Source organism: Petromyzon marinus, chromosome 36 (assembly GCF_048934315.1).
Source record: "Petromyzon marinus isolate PM22_M1 ecotype Great Lakes invasive population chromosome 36, UKy_Petmar_22M1.pri1.0, whole genome shotgun sequence".
NCBI classification, from domain to species: domain Eukaryota; kingdom Metazoa; phylum Chordata; class Hyperoartia; order Petromyzontiformes; family Petromyzontidae; genus Petromyzon; species Petromyzon marinus.
Genome location: NC_133702.1, coordinates 737,333 through 753,347, shown reverse-complemented (window position 1 = coordinate 753,347; position 16,015 = coordinate 737,333). Strand labels below are relative to the sequence as shown.

At 49.9% G+C, this 16,015-nt stretch overlaps 1 protein-coding gene across 1 annotated transcript in view; it reads left to right on the top strand.

Moving 5' to 3' along the window:
* CRBN (cereblon) overlaps positions 1–16,015 on the top strand; it is a 37,727-nt gene that overhangs the window by 9,510 nt on the left and 12,202 nt on the right. Inside the window, exons 4-9 of the mRNA XM_076071990.1 lie at positions 4,927–5,088; positions 7,981–8,131; positions 9,649–9,711; positions 10,399–10,483; positions 10,645–10,760; positions 10,970–11,031. Of these exons, the coding sequence (XP_075928105.1) occupies positions 4,927–5,088; positions 7,981–8,131; positions 9,649–9,711; positions 10,399–10,483; positions 10,645–10,760; positions 10,970–11,031 (639 nt within the window). The remainder of the gene's footprint in view (positions 1–4,926; positions 5,089–7,980; positions 8,132–9,648; positions 9,712–10,398; positions 10,484–10,644; positions 10,761–10,969; positions 11,032–16,015) is intronic.

The following is a 16,015-nucleotide window of genomic DNA, read 5'->3' as shown; positions in this document are numbered from 1 at the left end:
ATTGTGCAAGGATAGAATAGCGCTGGATTTGTTTTCACCGAGTATTGCTCAACCCTGAATAGAAATTGAACTTTTAAGTGAAATGTAGTTCATATTGTGTCATCTTAAATGATGATGATAATAATAATGGTAATGATTCAGTTCTGCTATCACCCAATACTCCGGGGTGTCTCGGAGCACACTACACAACATCTTAACTCAACACATTTGAAGGGCACCCCCAGTGGCAGGTGCCCCTGTGGGCACAAGGCGTCTCAGCTCCTGGCCTGCAAATGGGCATTAATCTGCCAGTAGGGGGCGATGATTACTATGTATATTCCCAATTGAGTAATTTGCGGTGTAACTTTCGAACATGACAAATCTGGACCCTGATGCCAGCACACAATGGCCTCTTCTTGCGAATGGCGTGGAGGAATCTTTAATGTTCATCGTGAATTTGACGGCTCCTTGCGTGATTGTGGTTACGACACACCGCAGGAGTAACTGGGGCGGCCGCTGCCTTCAAACCGCGAACCTCTGTGACAAAGCGGCGAGCGCGCTTCTGCTCGGGCCGTGTCATGTTTACAAGAGCTGCGGTGACCCCTCGTTCTAGACGGACGGATGGAACTAATGCATTCAAACGTTCAACCTTTGTTGAAAACCGTTAAAAAACGAGCCCTAAATACATTGTTCTCTGTGGAAATTGCAGTGGGCGTTATTAGTTGGGTTTTTTTCCAGCAGGATAGTTCGTGTTTCTGTTGTGTACATTGAAATGGAACGCACGCATTCAACAAACCATGCCAACAGCGCATGATGGTAGGGAAGGGTGGTCCGTTTATTGTTAGCGAGGTCAAGTTGAGCTCAGTGTTAAACGTGGGTTTATTTTTTCTTCCACAGTTTGATTCGTGGGGTCAGGACATTGTAAATGTCACTACCCGTGATGATAACGGCGCTTACGAGGAGGCAATACGAAAAGCAGCGATCCCCCACCTGCTTCGCGACGGGAAGATGAATGAGTCAGCGGAGGGTTGCAGAGTGCACGCCTCGCTCATGAATAGCGACCGGAGCTGCATATTATTCATCGGGCTAGCTCAGTGTACTGGCATGAATGGAAATTTGGTGCTAAACCTCGGCTTATACAGATTTAAGAGGATAACAATTTTCATTGTTAAGATAATTAAATTTCATATTGGAGAATCGTATTAACAACGGGCGGATTATGCACGGTGCCTTCCTCCGTGTGGCTCGCCGAGTCTCGGGCATTAGCAACAAACTATGAATCGTAAAGATACCTGGGTACGCCTCTCCGAGGCCTGGGTAATTATACGTTTCGCTCGGTGGTGAAGCAGCGATTGCACAGCCATTGTGCTTCCGCTTCAACCGATTTGGCCGTACGCCTGAGGGAGTTTGCATTGCCAAGCGAGAGAACAAATACTGCGTAGCTTTAGTAATAAAAGTGAGTATCGCAGTTGTTTATTCGAAATCTCAGTTGGTGATTAAACGATTAAACACAGTTCTCAATATGGGTCTCAGCCCTTCTAATGAACATATTAAGACGATGTGCGTGTAAATCCACTGCTGGCTAAGGGGCTATCCACACTGTGTAGGGTCGTGGGCGTTGTATGACTCCACAGGCATTCATCGGTATACGGAACCGAGACGTTCCTGAAAACTTGTCCATGAAGCAATATTCCGAATATGGAACCCTATTTGCCCATTGACTTCCATTAGATCATTGGAGATGCATTCCGACGGGAGAAAAATGTGGCCCCAAGACGTAATAATATAACACTTTCAGAATGCAGAAAACCTCTTTTAAGCACGTGTTTAAGGGAAATCTATCGTTTTATGATGAATAATTTAGAATACTCGAGATAAGTTGTGATATAAAGATACTGTACATTACTAATATCCAAGATAATTGCTTTAGAATATATTTCTGCTATCACTTACACTTAATAGCCTCTTTCTAGACATCTTTACTTACTTTGATTCCCAGACCAGATGGAACAACTCTGGACATTATAATCAAAGCAACCAGCTGTTGGATCAAAATGATCAGCCTAATTTACCAAATGCTTGCATTAAAAGATGATGCTTCTGTTCAAAAAGGGAGACATGTTTAAAGAATTACAGGAACATTAGCCTCTTGTCACACTTATATAAATTATCTCAGAAGATCGCAGAGCGAAATGGATCGTGGTATCACGGGACCAGCTGCGATGTGAGAATACATTAATCTAGCAGCGAATAGAATATGGCAGATAGCGATGATGAACAGCCTTTTCATGATGAACAGCCTGTTCATCAACACTTCAAACCAACGCTGCTGAGATCCTCGACTGGAATCCCTCAGCTGGAATCCCTCGGCTGGAATCCCTCCACTCATCCTGGGATCAATCCACTCATCTTGGATTAAATCATGTTCTCAAGTATGGAAAGTTGATGGTCCTACCACAGTCACCAATGACTTTGATCTCCATTTACCCTTTGGCAAATGTGACCTGTGAACCAAACGTGCGATTTGATTTCCTTTGGACGAGCGCTGCTCGGGGGACGTGCCGTGCGAACTTGCATTGCTCGGGCTGGCGGTGACGTGGCCCAGCGGTCGTCGCTCGTTGGGGTGACATCGGCCAGCGGTCGTCGTTCTTTGCGGGGCTCGTGGTTCGATCGTGGCAAGCCGCGGGCGACGCTGCAGATCCCGCTACTCGCTTTGAGAAGCGGAGGCCATTGTGTGCCGACGTCATGGTCAAGATTTGCCACATTTGAAAAAAATTCCGGCAGATGACTCCGTTGGGATGACAGACAGTGACATCGCCTCCCACTATGAAACTGCTGTGGACTGTGTGAACCGTAATGCCCTCCTTCGTCATAGCCTTGTGCTGTCAGAACAGCGCATGTAGCATATGTACTCTATTATTAATCACGTGGTGTGGATAAGAACCCTAATTGAAGCGATTTCCGACGTGATTCTGTGACATCGTCTGCCGTAAGCTGTCCTCTTGACAAAATGTGATGCACCCTGCTTGCCGTGAGAGTTTGCGAATTGGAATTCGTTGACCCAAGACACTGATGCCGATAGTTCGCTTGGGATTTATAACAAAAATAAAACCTATCAAAATTACGAAAAAAGAATTTATGTCTTCATATATCATAGCTTATGGCCATTATATCACCTGCAATGCAAAATGATCTACCTACCCAACCAAATTAATAAATATATCATAGCTTATGGCCATTATATCACCTGCAATGCAAAATGATCCACCTACCCAACCAAATTAATAAACATCACCTGATATTTTTTACCATTAAAGCAAACATTGAAAGATAAAAGCTAATTTAATGCATGGGGCTTTCATTGCCTTGTCTAGTAGAATAGGGAAAGTCGATGAGAGATCAAAGCTGGAATTTACAACTTAACTTTGAATAAGGGGCTTGACGGTGCAGCCTTCCATCCCAGAGTGGGTGTTTATGCTGCTATACTTAGAATTTTCAGGGTTTCCCTTAGGTTGTCGCTGAGTTTTGGACTACAGTCTGTAGGCCTTTTGTACCAATTACCCACAGCATACCCGTGTTTAAAATAAATTAAATAACCCTGTGTGTCCTGACTTTAGGGCCACTCTGTATAAAAGAGGCCTATTGGCTTCTGATCTATTTCGTTACTTATATTCTCCCCAACGATGCTAACGACTGTTTTGAGATTTTTCTGGATAATTTCAGCCTAAAATGAGTACCCAGTGGCATGACCACCACATCTTCTCTGGTGGGACAAAGGGTGTGGTTATGGCCACACCGTTGCTGCCGTACCAGTTTCACTGGGCACTCGTGAACAACACTCTCCCATGTGACCAATTACAGTTTATTCTCACACTCGAGATGCAAGCACACCACCATGCATGTAATAACGTATTATCTACAATGTTGTCAATAATGTATTGAAAAGTAACCAATTATTAATGACAACTAGAATTAGAATACTGAAGTGTTACATGTGCGGGTCTGTTCCCCTGTATGGATGTGGAATCCGGACAATAACAACAAAAATGCGCTATTTTATTCAGGATGTTAAAAATTTCATGGACAAACAAGTTGAGTGACGGAAATGCATTATGGATAGCACGTTCAAAAAGAAAATGAATGAAAAAAATACAAAAAAGGCAAGTTAGATTTCTTGGACATGTAATGAGAAAACAAGAGACTGAATGGCAAGTTTGACTGGGAAAGTTATAGGTACAAGAAGCCGGGGAAGACAGCGAATTAAGTTGCATCGGAAATTTTAAGAATTGGATGCAATTGGGAGGAGTATCTAAAAGCAAGGTTGTTGGGTAAATATCACGCAGAGAGCTGACGTCTTTGAGAGAGGACGTAGAGCTGTAGAGAGAGAGGGAAAGAATGTGCATATTACATGCAAATGGCACAAAGGAGTGCAAAGAAGCAGAACAGAATGTACTTGACAAGTAAAAAATGAAACGGTACAAATTAGAACAAAAAATAATGGATTCCTAAGTGAAACCGCAACCCGGAATCGTGATCGTTCACCACATCACAGGAGGGGGGGGCGACCCCTTACGCGTACGGCGGTGGCTACGCACGTGGCCTGCCATCCAGCGCCTCGGAGACAGCGAGCGCCCGTGGGTCGCGCAAATGGCCACCGAGCTGCCGTACCCTCGGCTCGCCGGGAGAAGGTGACACGGAAAACGATGACTCCACCTGTTCTGTCTGTGTGGGATAGACTGTTGCCCCCTCGCAAACGTTGTTTTTTTCCGGATGTTCCGGTTTCCTCCCACGCGTAAGCGCTCATTAATCGGCCAATTACACCGTCGCACATGCAGGACAGCAGAGCTTGGAGGGGAATTTGCCGCCGTGAGCGAATATCGTACGGCGGCGCGTCACGATCACCACCGATGTGTACGGCTGAGCGTGCGTGCGTCCGTGTTTGCGCAGCCTGGAGCCCACGTCGGGGCAGCCTGTGGCGTCGGAGCTGGGCACGACGGCGGAGATCGTGCAGTGCAGCATCGAGTCGGAGCACGGCGTCGAGTCCGTCAAGCTGAAGGCCGTGGGGCGCCAGCGCTTCCGAGTCATCGAGGTCCGCACACAGGTGGACGGGTACGCCGGCACAGCGCTCATTCGATCATCCAGCGATCACTCCTTATCAGTCAGCATTCATCCAGTGGTCACTCCTTATCAGTCAGCACCCATCCATCCGTCACTCCTTATCAGTCAGCACCCATCCATCCGTCACTCCTTATCAGCCGGCATTCATTAATTCATCCACCACACTCACTATCATCCAGCACTCAGTCACTTTCATCCAGCTATCACCATAACTGTTTCAATCGGTTTTAAGTTTACCTGAACCAAAGCGAAAAATCTATCGGTTTGACTCCCTTCTCAGAGCAATTCCTCTTCATTTCCCGTGAATATCTCTGCAATTCATGCCTCTATGTTTCCTCATTAAACCCAGTCGGTTGAAATGTAAACATCTTCTTCCTTTGCCTTTGGTGATAGTAAATAAAATATACATTCTATATATAGTTTTACCTACTCTGTAATTCATCATGTCAGTTCCCTAGAGCAGCATTGGGCAATGACACCCGACAATATCATCGTGACAGGATGAAGGGAACTAGAACCCAGCAGCTGCGTAATCGGAGGCTAGCTGGTTAAGTGTGCGTGTGATTGTCACAATCGGTACGTGTGTCAATGACACCATCACGCAGCAAACTGCGCTACTCTATGAACGGCAGAACCTGGGTTACAAACCGAGTAACCTCCGAGCTCCAAGGTCCGAGCCCCATTGTCGCTCCCTGGGTCTTGAACCTGTTGGCGCATGCCTAGAGTTTGATGGTTTCAGCGTGGTTCACGGATTCGATGCACAACAAGGTAGAAGTGCAGCCCTGCTCACACCCCTGCTGGCAGACGGGCCTCCACTAGAGGGAGCTCCTGAGAGCCTGACTTGTCGGTATTTTTTGGCCTACTATTCCAGATATCTCCTCTGGTCAGACATCATAGAAGAGGTAGAAGTACCCCCACTTTACCCAACCGCATGACTGCGCCTTCCCCTTTCATACCACTGGGTGAACAGAGACAGTGGTGGCATCAACGGCTTTAAATTTAGATTTAAAGCTTTCGTGACTGCAAGGATTCATCTTCTTTGGTTCTTTCGGTAAAGTCACGTGGAATGAGAATAAAATAATAAATTGATAAAATAAAATAACACAATAAAATTTTCACAACGTTTCGGCCACAACACAAGCGGCCTTCATCAGGTGAAGGGACGAGACTGTCTGGAGGACAGCGCTGGAGCGAACACAGCCAAGCTCAGACCGCGACCTTTAAGCTGTGTGAGAAGAAACAGAGCGCCTTGACAAAGGAATTAGCATAGAATTTAGCATTGATATAGCTGAGTGATTAGCTTGTGACTGGTCACAGAAATGGCTATGTTAAAGTCAAAGCATACACATCCACAGAGGCACCTAGTACAAATCAAACAGGAGAATTTAGCATTGAAATAACTGAGGGATTAACTTGTGACTGGTCATAGAAATAGTTATGTTAAAGTCAAAGCCTACACATCTACAGAGGCACCTAGTACAAATCAAACAGGATAATTTAGCATTGAAATAACTGAGGGATTAGCTTGTGACTGGTCATAGAAATGGTTATGTTAAAGTCAAAGCCTACACATCCACAGAGCCACCTAGTACAAATCAAACAGGAGAATTTAGCATTGAAATAACTGAGGGATTAGCTTGTGACTGATCACAGAAATAGTTGTGTTAGTCAAAGCCTACACATCTACAGAGGCACCTAGTACAAATCAAACAGGATAATTTAGCATTGAAATAACTGAGGGATTAGCTTGTGACTGGTCATAGAAATAGTTGTGTTAGTCAAAGCCTACACATCTACAGAGGCACCTAGTACAAATCAAACAGGAGAATGTATCACAAGCTAATCCCTCAGTTATTTCAATGCTTAATTCTCCTGTTTGATTTGTACTAGGTGCCTCTGTGGATGTGTATGCTTTGACTTTAACATAGCCATTTCTGTGACCAGTCACAAGCTAATCACTCAGCTATTTCAATGCTAAATTCTATGCTAATTCCTTTGTCAAGGCGCTTTGTTTCTTCTCACACAGCTTAAAGGTCGCGATCTGAGCTTGGCTGTGTTCGCTCCAGACAGTCTCGTCCCTTCACCTGATGAAGGCCGCTTGTGTTGTGGCCGAAACGTCGTGATAATTTTATTGCGTTATTTTATTTTATCAATTTATTATTTTATTCTCATTCTACGTGACTTTACCGAAAGAACCAAAGAAGATCAACGGCTTTGTCCATGATGACGACATCCTGGTTGTGATTCACTCTGGACATTTCCTGTTCATCTAGAGTCACCAGTATTTCACGGAACCCACCTCATGTTCATTGCATTTCCCCCGGGCATCCACAGATAAGGTTGAGAAACCCCTGTGTTTTGGAACCCCCTAAGCACGATGGACCCTGACGGAGGCTTGAAAATGCCTTGGAGTTCATTCAGCCATGACCCCCTTGTAGGTGCAGCTTTCTTGTACCAAAAAATAAGCTACGCCTTAACCTGTGGGAGCAATAAGTCTGACCCGTGTTTGACGTGTCTTAAATCAAAAACGGTTTCTTTATTTCTTATTTGAACAAAACGAACTATTTCCAAAGTTATATCTCGCCTGTCGACTTACTTTATCACGTTATCACACGGTCGAAGACTGTCCACTCGCTCCTGCCTGCCTATTCTCCTGGCTTCTCCCTTTTATACGGTCAGACCGGAAGTGATGTCATGGGTTCAACCAACGGAGCGTCTAACCAAAGGGGGGTTCTAAACAGTTGGAATATTCCAAGTCAAGTATGCCCAATCTGTTAACAAATGTATGACAGATGGCCATCAAATGTATACACAGAAATAATACATTCACTTTCTGTCTTATGGCTCTTACCCCCTCTCCCCCTCCTCCCCTCCCGTGTACAGCAACAAGGTGGCCAAGGTACAGATCCTGGCTGAGAAGACGATGCTCTCGCCACTGGAGGGCGCCCGGTGTGCGTCGCTCTGCCGCCAGCTGCCTCCCTCGCCGCCTGCCGGACCCTCCGCCTCGCCCCACTACTGGCGGCGCTACCACAAGGTGGACCAGCGCACAAAGACAAAGGTCCCCCATGTAGCCTGCACAAGCCGCCATCGGAGCGAGTGCTGTTAGCGAGTAGCACTCACTAAGGCCGCCACGGCGCACGAGGGGGTGATGTGGCCGGCGCAATGCCTGGGGCGGCCACTGTCTCCCCAGTGTTGATGTTTACACACGGCACCAGGCTTACACACGGCACCAGGTTTACACACGGCACCAGGTTTACACACGGCACCAGGCTTACACACGGCACCAGGCTTACACACGGCACCAGGTTTACACACGGCACCAGGTTTACACACGGCACCAGGTTTACACACGGCACCAGGTTTACACACGGCACCAGGTTTACACACGGCACCAGGTTTACACACGGCACCAGGCTTACACACGGCACCAGGCTTACACACGGCACCAGGCTTACACACGGCACCAGGCTTACACGCCGCACCAGGTTTACACGCGGCACCAGGCTTACACGCGGCACCAGGCTTACACGCGGCACCAGGCTTACACGAGGCACCAGGCTTACACGCGGCACCAGGCTTACACGCGGCACCAGGCTTACACGCGGCACCAGGCTTACACGCGGCACCAGGCTTACACGCGGCACCAGGCTTACACGCGGCACCAGGCTTACACGCGGCACCAGGCTTACACGCGGCACCAGGCTTACACGCGGCACCAGGCTTACACGCGGCACCAGGTTTACACGCGGCACCAGGTTTACACGCGGCACCAGGTTTACACACGGCACCAGGTTTACACACGGCACCAGGCTTACACACGGCACCAGGTTTACACACGGCACCAGGTTTACACACGGCACCAGGTTTACACACGGCACCAGGTTTACACACGGCACCAGGCTTACACACGGCACCAGGCTTACACACGGCACCAGGCTTACACACGGCACCAGGCTTACACGCGGCACCAGGTTTACACGCGGCACCAGGTTTACACGCGGCACCAGGTTTACACGCGGCACCAGGTTTACACGCGGCACCAGGCTTACACGCGGCACCAGGCTTACACGCGGCACCAGGCTTACACGCGGCACCAGGCTTACACGCGGCACCAGGTTTACACGCGGCACCAGGTGCTCATTTAAGGCTGAGTGGACCTCGGGGAGGCCTCGGACCGGTTTGAATATTCCTCACTGAGGTTGGCCGTCAGTTGGAATTGAACTCGGACTTTTGGATTCATAGCGCAGTGTGCTAACCACTACGTCACCGTTCCGCCATACATATAAAGACAAAGATCTCCCGTATAGCCTTAACAGACTGTTGGAGCAAGTGCTGTTAGCGAGCACCTTTGAAAGCCGGCACGGTACACGAGTAGGTGAGTGACCAGCACCACGCCCGTCCGCCTTTGTCTTTCCATTGGCAATGATTACACACCACACGCGTACACACACACATGCCTACCACTAATTTAATACTTCCAAGGACAAACGCGTGTTGGACAGCATTGCATAATCCATGCGTATGCGTGATTTTTTCCAACTTGTTTTCCAGAGGAAGTTTCACTGCGCCAGCCTCACGTGGTGGCCGCCCTGGGTCTACTCTCTGTACGACGCCGTGAGTGTCCAGCCTCTCTCTTGGTCTACTCTCTGTACGACGCCGTGAGTGTCCAGCCTCTCTCTTGGTCTACTCTCTGTACGACGCCGTGAGTGTCCAACCTCTTTCTTGGTCTACTCTCTGTACGACGCCGTGAGTGTCCAGCCTCTCTCTTGGTCTACTCTCTGTACGACGCCGTGAGTGTCCAACCTCTCTCTTGGTCTACTCTCTGTACAACGCCGTGAGTGTCCAACCTCTCCCTTTGCTCCCAGTCAACGCTGCCCTCCAGCTGCCATCGGCTGAAGGAAACCACTTCTGGCATCGGCCAAAGTACAGTGTTGAGTCCTCGTCTGTACAGTGGGTGTTAAATGCCCTCCGATTCTATTGTTCACAGAAGTAGAGCGTGTTTGCATCGTTGGTCAAAGCACAACATTTGATAATAACACATGAAATTAAATTGCAAACCCCTACGAGCCTGTGGCTAGAATTGGAAGTTTTATCTGGTACACTGACTTGGCAGTCCGATTTGACGTATTCTAGTCTGGCTCAAATTCCTATTTGACTTTTTCACTTTTGACACGACGCACTGAGCCTAACTCTGCGCAGCGCGATTCGGCGGCACCGCTTGGCGTGAGTGCGCGCACACTCGTGCAGCCCTGGTTGCTTTTCCCGCCCCGTACCTTGTGCCCCCTCGGCTCCTGTCGGCAGGATACTCTGATGGAGAAGATAAAGCGGCATCTGCGCGAGTGGTATGGAAAGCTGAGAGAGAAAGCGCTGCCTGACAACGCCATAGGTATCGTCACGCTCTCTCTCACCTTTCCACCTTTTCGTTTCGCGGCCACAACCGTTCATCCGGGAGCGGTGGGAGATTTCCGTGCAAGTGGTGGCGCCATTTTGGGAGCGTTGCCCACGTGAACGCGTCGATCGCGTGACACGCCCTGTGCCCCCGCACAGATTTCTCCTACTGGGTGGCCTCGTGTCTACCCATAGACAACGACGTGCGCCTGAGCCTCCTCACCGTGGGCAGTGCCGTGCAGAGGCTGCGCTGCGAGCTCGACATCTTGGAGAAGGTGGGCACGCCGGGCCGCGGCGGCGGTGGCATTTGGTCGCTTCATCGCTCGGGGCCTTCATGCGCGATGTCAAAATATCCACACACATAGAGATATATACTATGAAGTGAAAATGTGAATGCAACAGCGTCTGTACTTTGTCAAGGCCGTTGGTCCTGTTTGACGTTTGCGATAGTTTTGTAACGAGCGCTTATCTTCGTGTGTTCCAGTGCACGTCGCTGTGCTGCAGAAACTGTGACATGGAAATCACCATGCGGGGCGAAATATTCAGGTAGACATCGTCGTCGCGCACAGAGCGGCACACTGGGCGGCACACTGGGCGGCACACTGGGCGGCACACAGGGCGGCACACTGGGCGGCACACAGAGCGGCACACTGGGCGGCACACTGGGCGGCACACTGGGCGGCACACAGGGCGGCACACTGGGCGGCACAGAGGGCGGCACACAGGGCGGCACACTGGGCGGCACACTGGGCGGCACAGAGGGCGGCACACTGGGCGGCACACTGGGCGGCACACTGGGCGGCACACTGGGCGGCACACTGGGCGGCACACAGGGCGGCACACAGGGCGGCACACAGGGCGGCACAGAGGGCGGCACACTGGGCGGCACACTGGGCGGCACACTGGGCGGCACAGAGGGCGGCACACAGGGCGGCACACAGGGCGGCACACTGGGCGGCACACTGGGCGGCACAGAGGGCGGCACACTGGGCGGCACACTGGGCGGCACACTGGGCGGCACACTGGGCGGCACACAGGGCGGCACACAGGGCGGCACACAGGGCGGCACACTGGGCGGCACACAGGGCGGCACACAGGGCGGCACAGAGGGCGGCACACAGGGCGGCACACTGGGCGGCACACTTGGCGGCACACCCTCCTCATCTCGTTTGCTTCTTGTGTTGCTGAATCGTGACAGTGTGCCCCAACTGCGGAACATTCGAACGCTGCGGTGCCTTTATACGGGCACATTGAGAGCGATGAGGCGTGGTCATCAGAATTAATTGTGTTCAGTTAATTGGTCGCCTCAGGTTATAAAAAAATCTCCAGGAATGCCTCGCTGAGTCTCAAGGCTCCTCTTTACAGGGGTCCTGCATTAAGATGTTTGACCAATTACATTCACGGTCACGCATTTCTCAATCCTTGCACTCTCATCTCATTTATATTTGAGCGCCTTCATTCAACTCGCTTGCCGTAGTTTAGAAAACAGTGACCGAATAGAATCATTCAGATGGCAGAGGCGTGCTACAAGGGTTGAGGAACGAGTGACCATGATAGAGGGAACTTGAGGGATCACGAAAGGGTAGGGGAGGGACGGGAAGGAGTGGAGGGACGAGGGGAGGGAAGATGAAGAGTATGGGGAATAGAGAGGAGGTTGGGGCTTTATGAGAGGAATGGAAGCATGTTAAGGAGGGGGACTGCTTCATGTACAGGGGCAGTGCTAAGTCTATGGGCATTGTTGAGTATATTATGCAGTGTTGAGTATATGGTGCAGTGATGAGTCTATGGGCAGTGGCGAGTCTATGGGAAGTGGCGAGTCTATGGGAAGTGGCGAGTCTATGGGAAGTGGCGAGTCTATGGGCAGTGTTGAGTCTATGGGCAGTGGTGAGTCTATGGGCAGTGGTGAGTCTATGGGCAGTGGTGAGTCTATGGTCAGTGTTGAGTCTATGGTCAGTGTTGAGTCTATGGTCAGTGTTGAGTCTATGGGCAGTGTTGAGTCTATGGGCAGTGTTGAGTCTATGGGCAGTGGTGAGTCTATGGGCAGTGTTGAGTCTATGGGAAGTGGTGAGTCTATGGGCAGTGGTGAGTCTATGGGCAGTGGTGAGTCTATGGGCAGTGGTGAGTCTATGGGCAGTGGTGAGTCTATGGGCAGTGTTGAGTCTATGGTCAGTGTTGAATCTATGGTCAGTGTTGAGTCTATGGGCAGTGGTGAGTCTATGGGCAGTGTTGAGTCTATGGGAAGTGGTGAGTCTATGGGCAGTGCTGCTCAATGCACAGGGGGAGTTTATTCCAGTAGAGGGCTGCAAGGAGGGAGACGAATCGAAAACAGAAAGGAGGGACTGAGAGAAGCTTAGGAATGAAAAGGTGAGGTGGGGTGGGGCGAGGCCCTGGAGACATTTAAAGACGAGCATCAGGTATTAAACGGGAAGCCAGTGGGGTTATAGAGCATCTTGAGTGAAGATTAGATTCGATTTAAGTGTTAGTGGGGTTTATTTCTTGGCTTGTGAGAGGAAACCGGAGTGCCCACAGAAAACTGACGGGTGTCTGGGCGCGGTGGCACATTCCTGTAATCCAGCACTTTGGAGATGGAGTTGGTGGATCATTCGGGGGCTCTCTTGCACTGTGAGGTGCCGACGGGTGCCAGCACGGCGGATGCGTTCCCCGCCGCGCGTGAAGGTTTGAGCGTTATCTGCTCTTTACGTACTCTTTGCTTGGCGTGCCTCAGGAACGGCGCCAGGTGGTTTTTCAACAGTGTGACCCGAGCCGTGCCGCTGACGTCACGCTCGGCCCCCGTGCTAGACTCTGACGCCTGCTGGTGCGCCAGGATGTGGCACCTCCCCGGTCACGGGAAGGGAGTTTCACAACATTTGTGTGCGATCCACCAACCGTCGCAGCCTTCTCCACAGTGCTGCATTACAGGCAGCCACGTGCGTAGCCGTCACCGCAGCCCGGCTGTAATGCCGAACCATGATATTGGTCGCTTCGCATTGTTTCTGAAAAGAAACAGTGGCACTTGCCGTGCAACTTGCAGTAGCCAATATCCACCCTGAATGGGCGACAGGCATGCACGGGTACCGCACGGGTACCGTGCATGCAGGGATTTAAGAGCGCATGAAGAGAGAGTGGAGCTCGTGTGAATGAATAATTTAGGGGGCGGGGGAGGGGAATGGGGGGGGTTTCCTCCGCCGGGTCTGGCCAAGAGATTAAAAACGAAAATGAATGCGCGAGGCTTTGAAAGCCATTTGCAGTCAGTTTCAGTTTATTTTGGTATAGCCCTGTGAGCCATTCGGCTTTTGAATCGGGTGCAACCACAACAAACAAAATAACAAAAACACGAACAAGAAAAAGATCTTAAAGTGACTATGTGACTGCAATCAGAAAATCTATGAAATAAAACAGCAAAATATTCCTGAAACCAAAAAACGTTTTCGAAATCACCAAAAAATAAAGCCATAATTGCAACGTAACAGTGATCACAGGGACTGTGACCAAATTTTTACAATAAACTACATAAATAACATGTAACACCAAATCCTAGAGCCATAGCTGGCTGCATGAGTTACTCCACAACAACAGAAGCATCAGTCGGAGTATCATGGAATGCGCTTGTAGAGATGAAAGCCTGAGACATGTCTTTAAAATTGCCGTGCATTAATAATTTTACGTCCTAAATAAATAAATAAATCTATGCTGTCGCCTAATTTGTCAAAGATCAAATATATTTAAGTACAAACAATCATTCAGTTTTCAATCAATGCCCATAGGTAAGGACTCGCAGCAATCTTAACTTTTAAAAAGCACAGTTTGCACGGAATATGATTCATTGTCTCCTTGCGCCTGAACCACCAATCTCATTACCATCGTTACCTGCGATTGTTGGACGTGCCTATTAGAAGGTGCACCGCACAGGCTCCTGTGCGTGACGCATTAATTCGTCGAGCGTGGCTCTTATTACCGTGGTTGTTGAAGAGTACTCGGTGCATGTGTGTGCCTACGAGTAGATAAGCATGCGTGTATATGCGCTATGGCTTAAGGAACCCGGCTTCCATTCACAGCACGAGCTATCGAACCGGTTTGATCCAGTCCTGGGCCTCCGCTAGGCCTCTCCTGTCCCTTCTGTGCAAAAACCGCCGTATTCCAAATTCTGCCTCATGTTGAGATGCAATTTATATGAATGGTGCCGTATAAAAAAAATTGTATTATTCTTTGGGCTTTGCTCTGTTAAGTGAAGAGTATAATTTAAAAGTTTGTTTTTTTGTGTCGTCATTGGTAACTGAGCTGAGTCCATTAAACTCGCTACAATTGAAACCCCATATTTTAATCGCTGGTGGCTGCCAAAGCCAGAATCTCAGCAGTGCCGCCTCGGTGCTCCGACGTGGGCGTTGCACGGCCGCCCATCACCATCTGGCCGCTACCACGTGTGAATGATGCACAGGTCCTTTTCAGAAGCACACGACAAATTGCAATTTGAATGCCGTGAACAAATTGTAAATAAAGGGGAACATTGGGGTGGACGGGAGGTGAGAGTGTGGGATTGGCGTGGATCCAAGCGGCTGTCCATCATTAAAGGGGGTTCTCAAGCGGAGTGAGTCCACCATCTCGGTGCCCTGTCACCATTGACTGCACTATAAACGGGGTTCTCAAGTGGAGCGAGTCCACCATCTCGGTGCCCTGTCACCATTGACTGCACTATAAACGGGGTTCTCAAGCGGAGCGAGTCCACCATCTCGGTGCCCTGTCACCATTGCACTATAAACGGGGTTCTCAAGCGGAGCGAGTCCACCATCTCGGTGCCCTGTCACCATTGACTGCACTATAAATGGGGTTCTCAAGTGGAGCGAGTCCACCATCTCGGTGCCCTGTCACCGTCGACTGCACTATAAACGGGGTTCTCAAGCGGAGTGAGTCCACCATCTCGGTGCCCTGTCACCATTGACTGCACTATAAAGGGGGTTCTCAAGTGTAGCGAGTCCACCATCTCGGTGCCCTGTCACCATCGACTGCACTATAAAGGGGGTTCTCAAGTGGAGCGAGTCCACCATCTCGGTGCCCTGTCACCATCGACTGCACTATAAACGGGGTTCTCAAACGGAGCGAGTCCACCATCTCGGTGCCCTGGCACCATCGACTACACTATAAAGGGGGTTCTCAAGTGGAGCGAGTCCACCATCTCGGTGCCCTGTCACCATTGACTGCACTATAAACGGGGTTCTCAAGTGGAGCGAGTCCACCTTCTCGGTGCCCTGTCACCATTGACTGCACTATAAACGGGGTTCTCAAGCGGAGCGAGTCCACCATCTCGGTGCCCTGTCACCATTGACTGCACTATAAACGGGGTTCTCAAGCGGAGCGAGTCCACCATCTCGGTGCCCTGTCACCATCGACTGCACTATAAACGGGGTTCTCAAGTGGAGCGAGTCCACCATCTCGGTGCCCTGTCACCATCGACTGCACTATAAACGGGGTTCTCAAGCGGAGCGAGTCCACCATCTCGGTGCCCTGTCACCATCGACTGCACTATAAACCACCA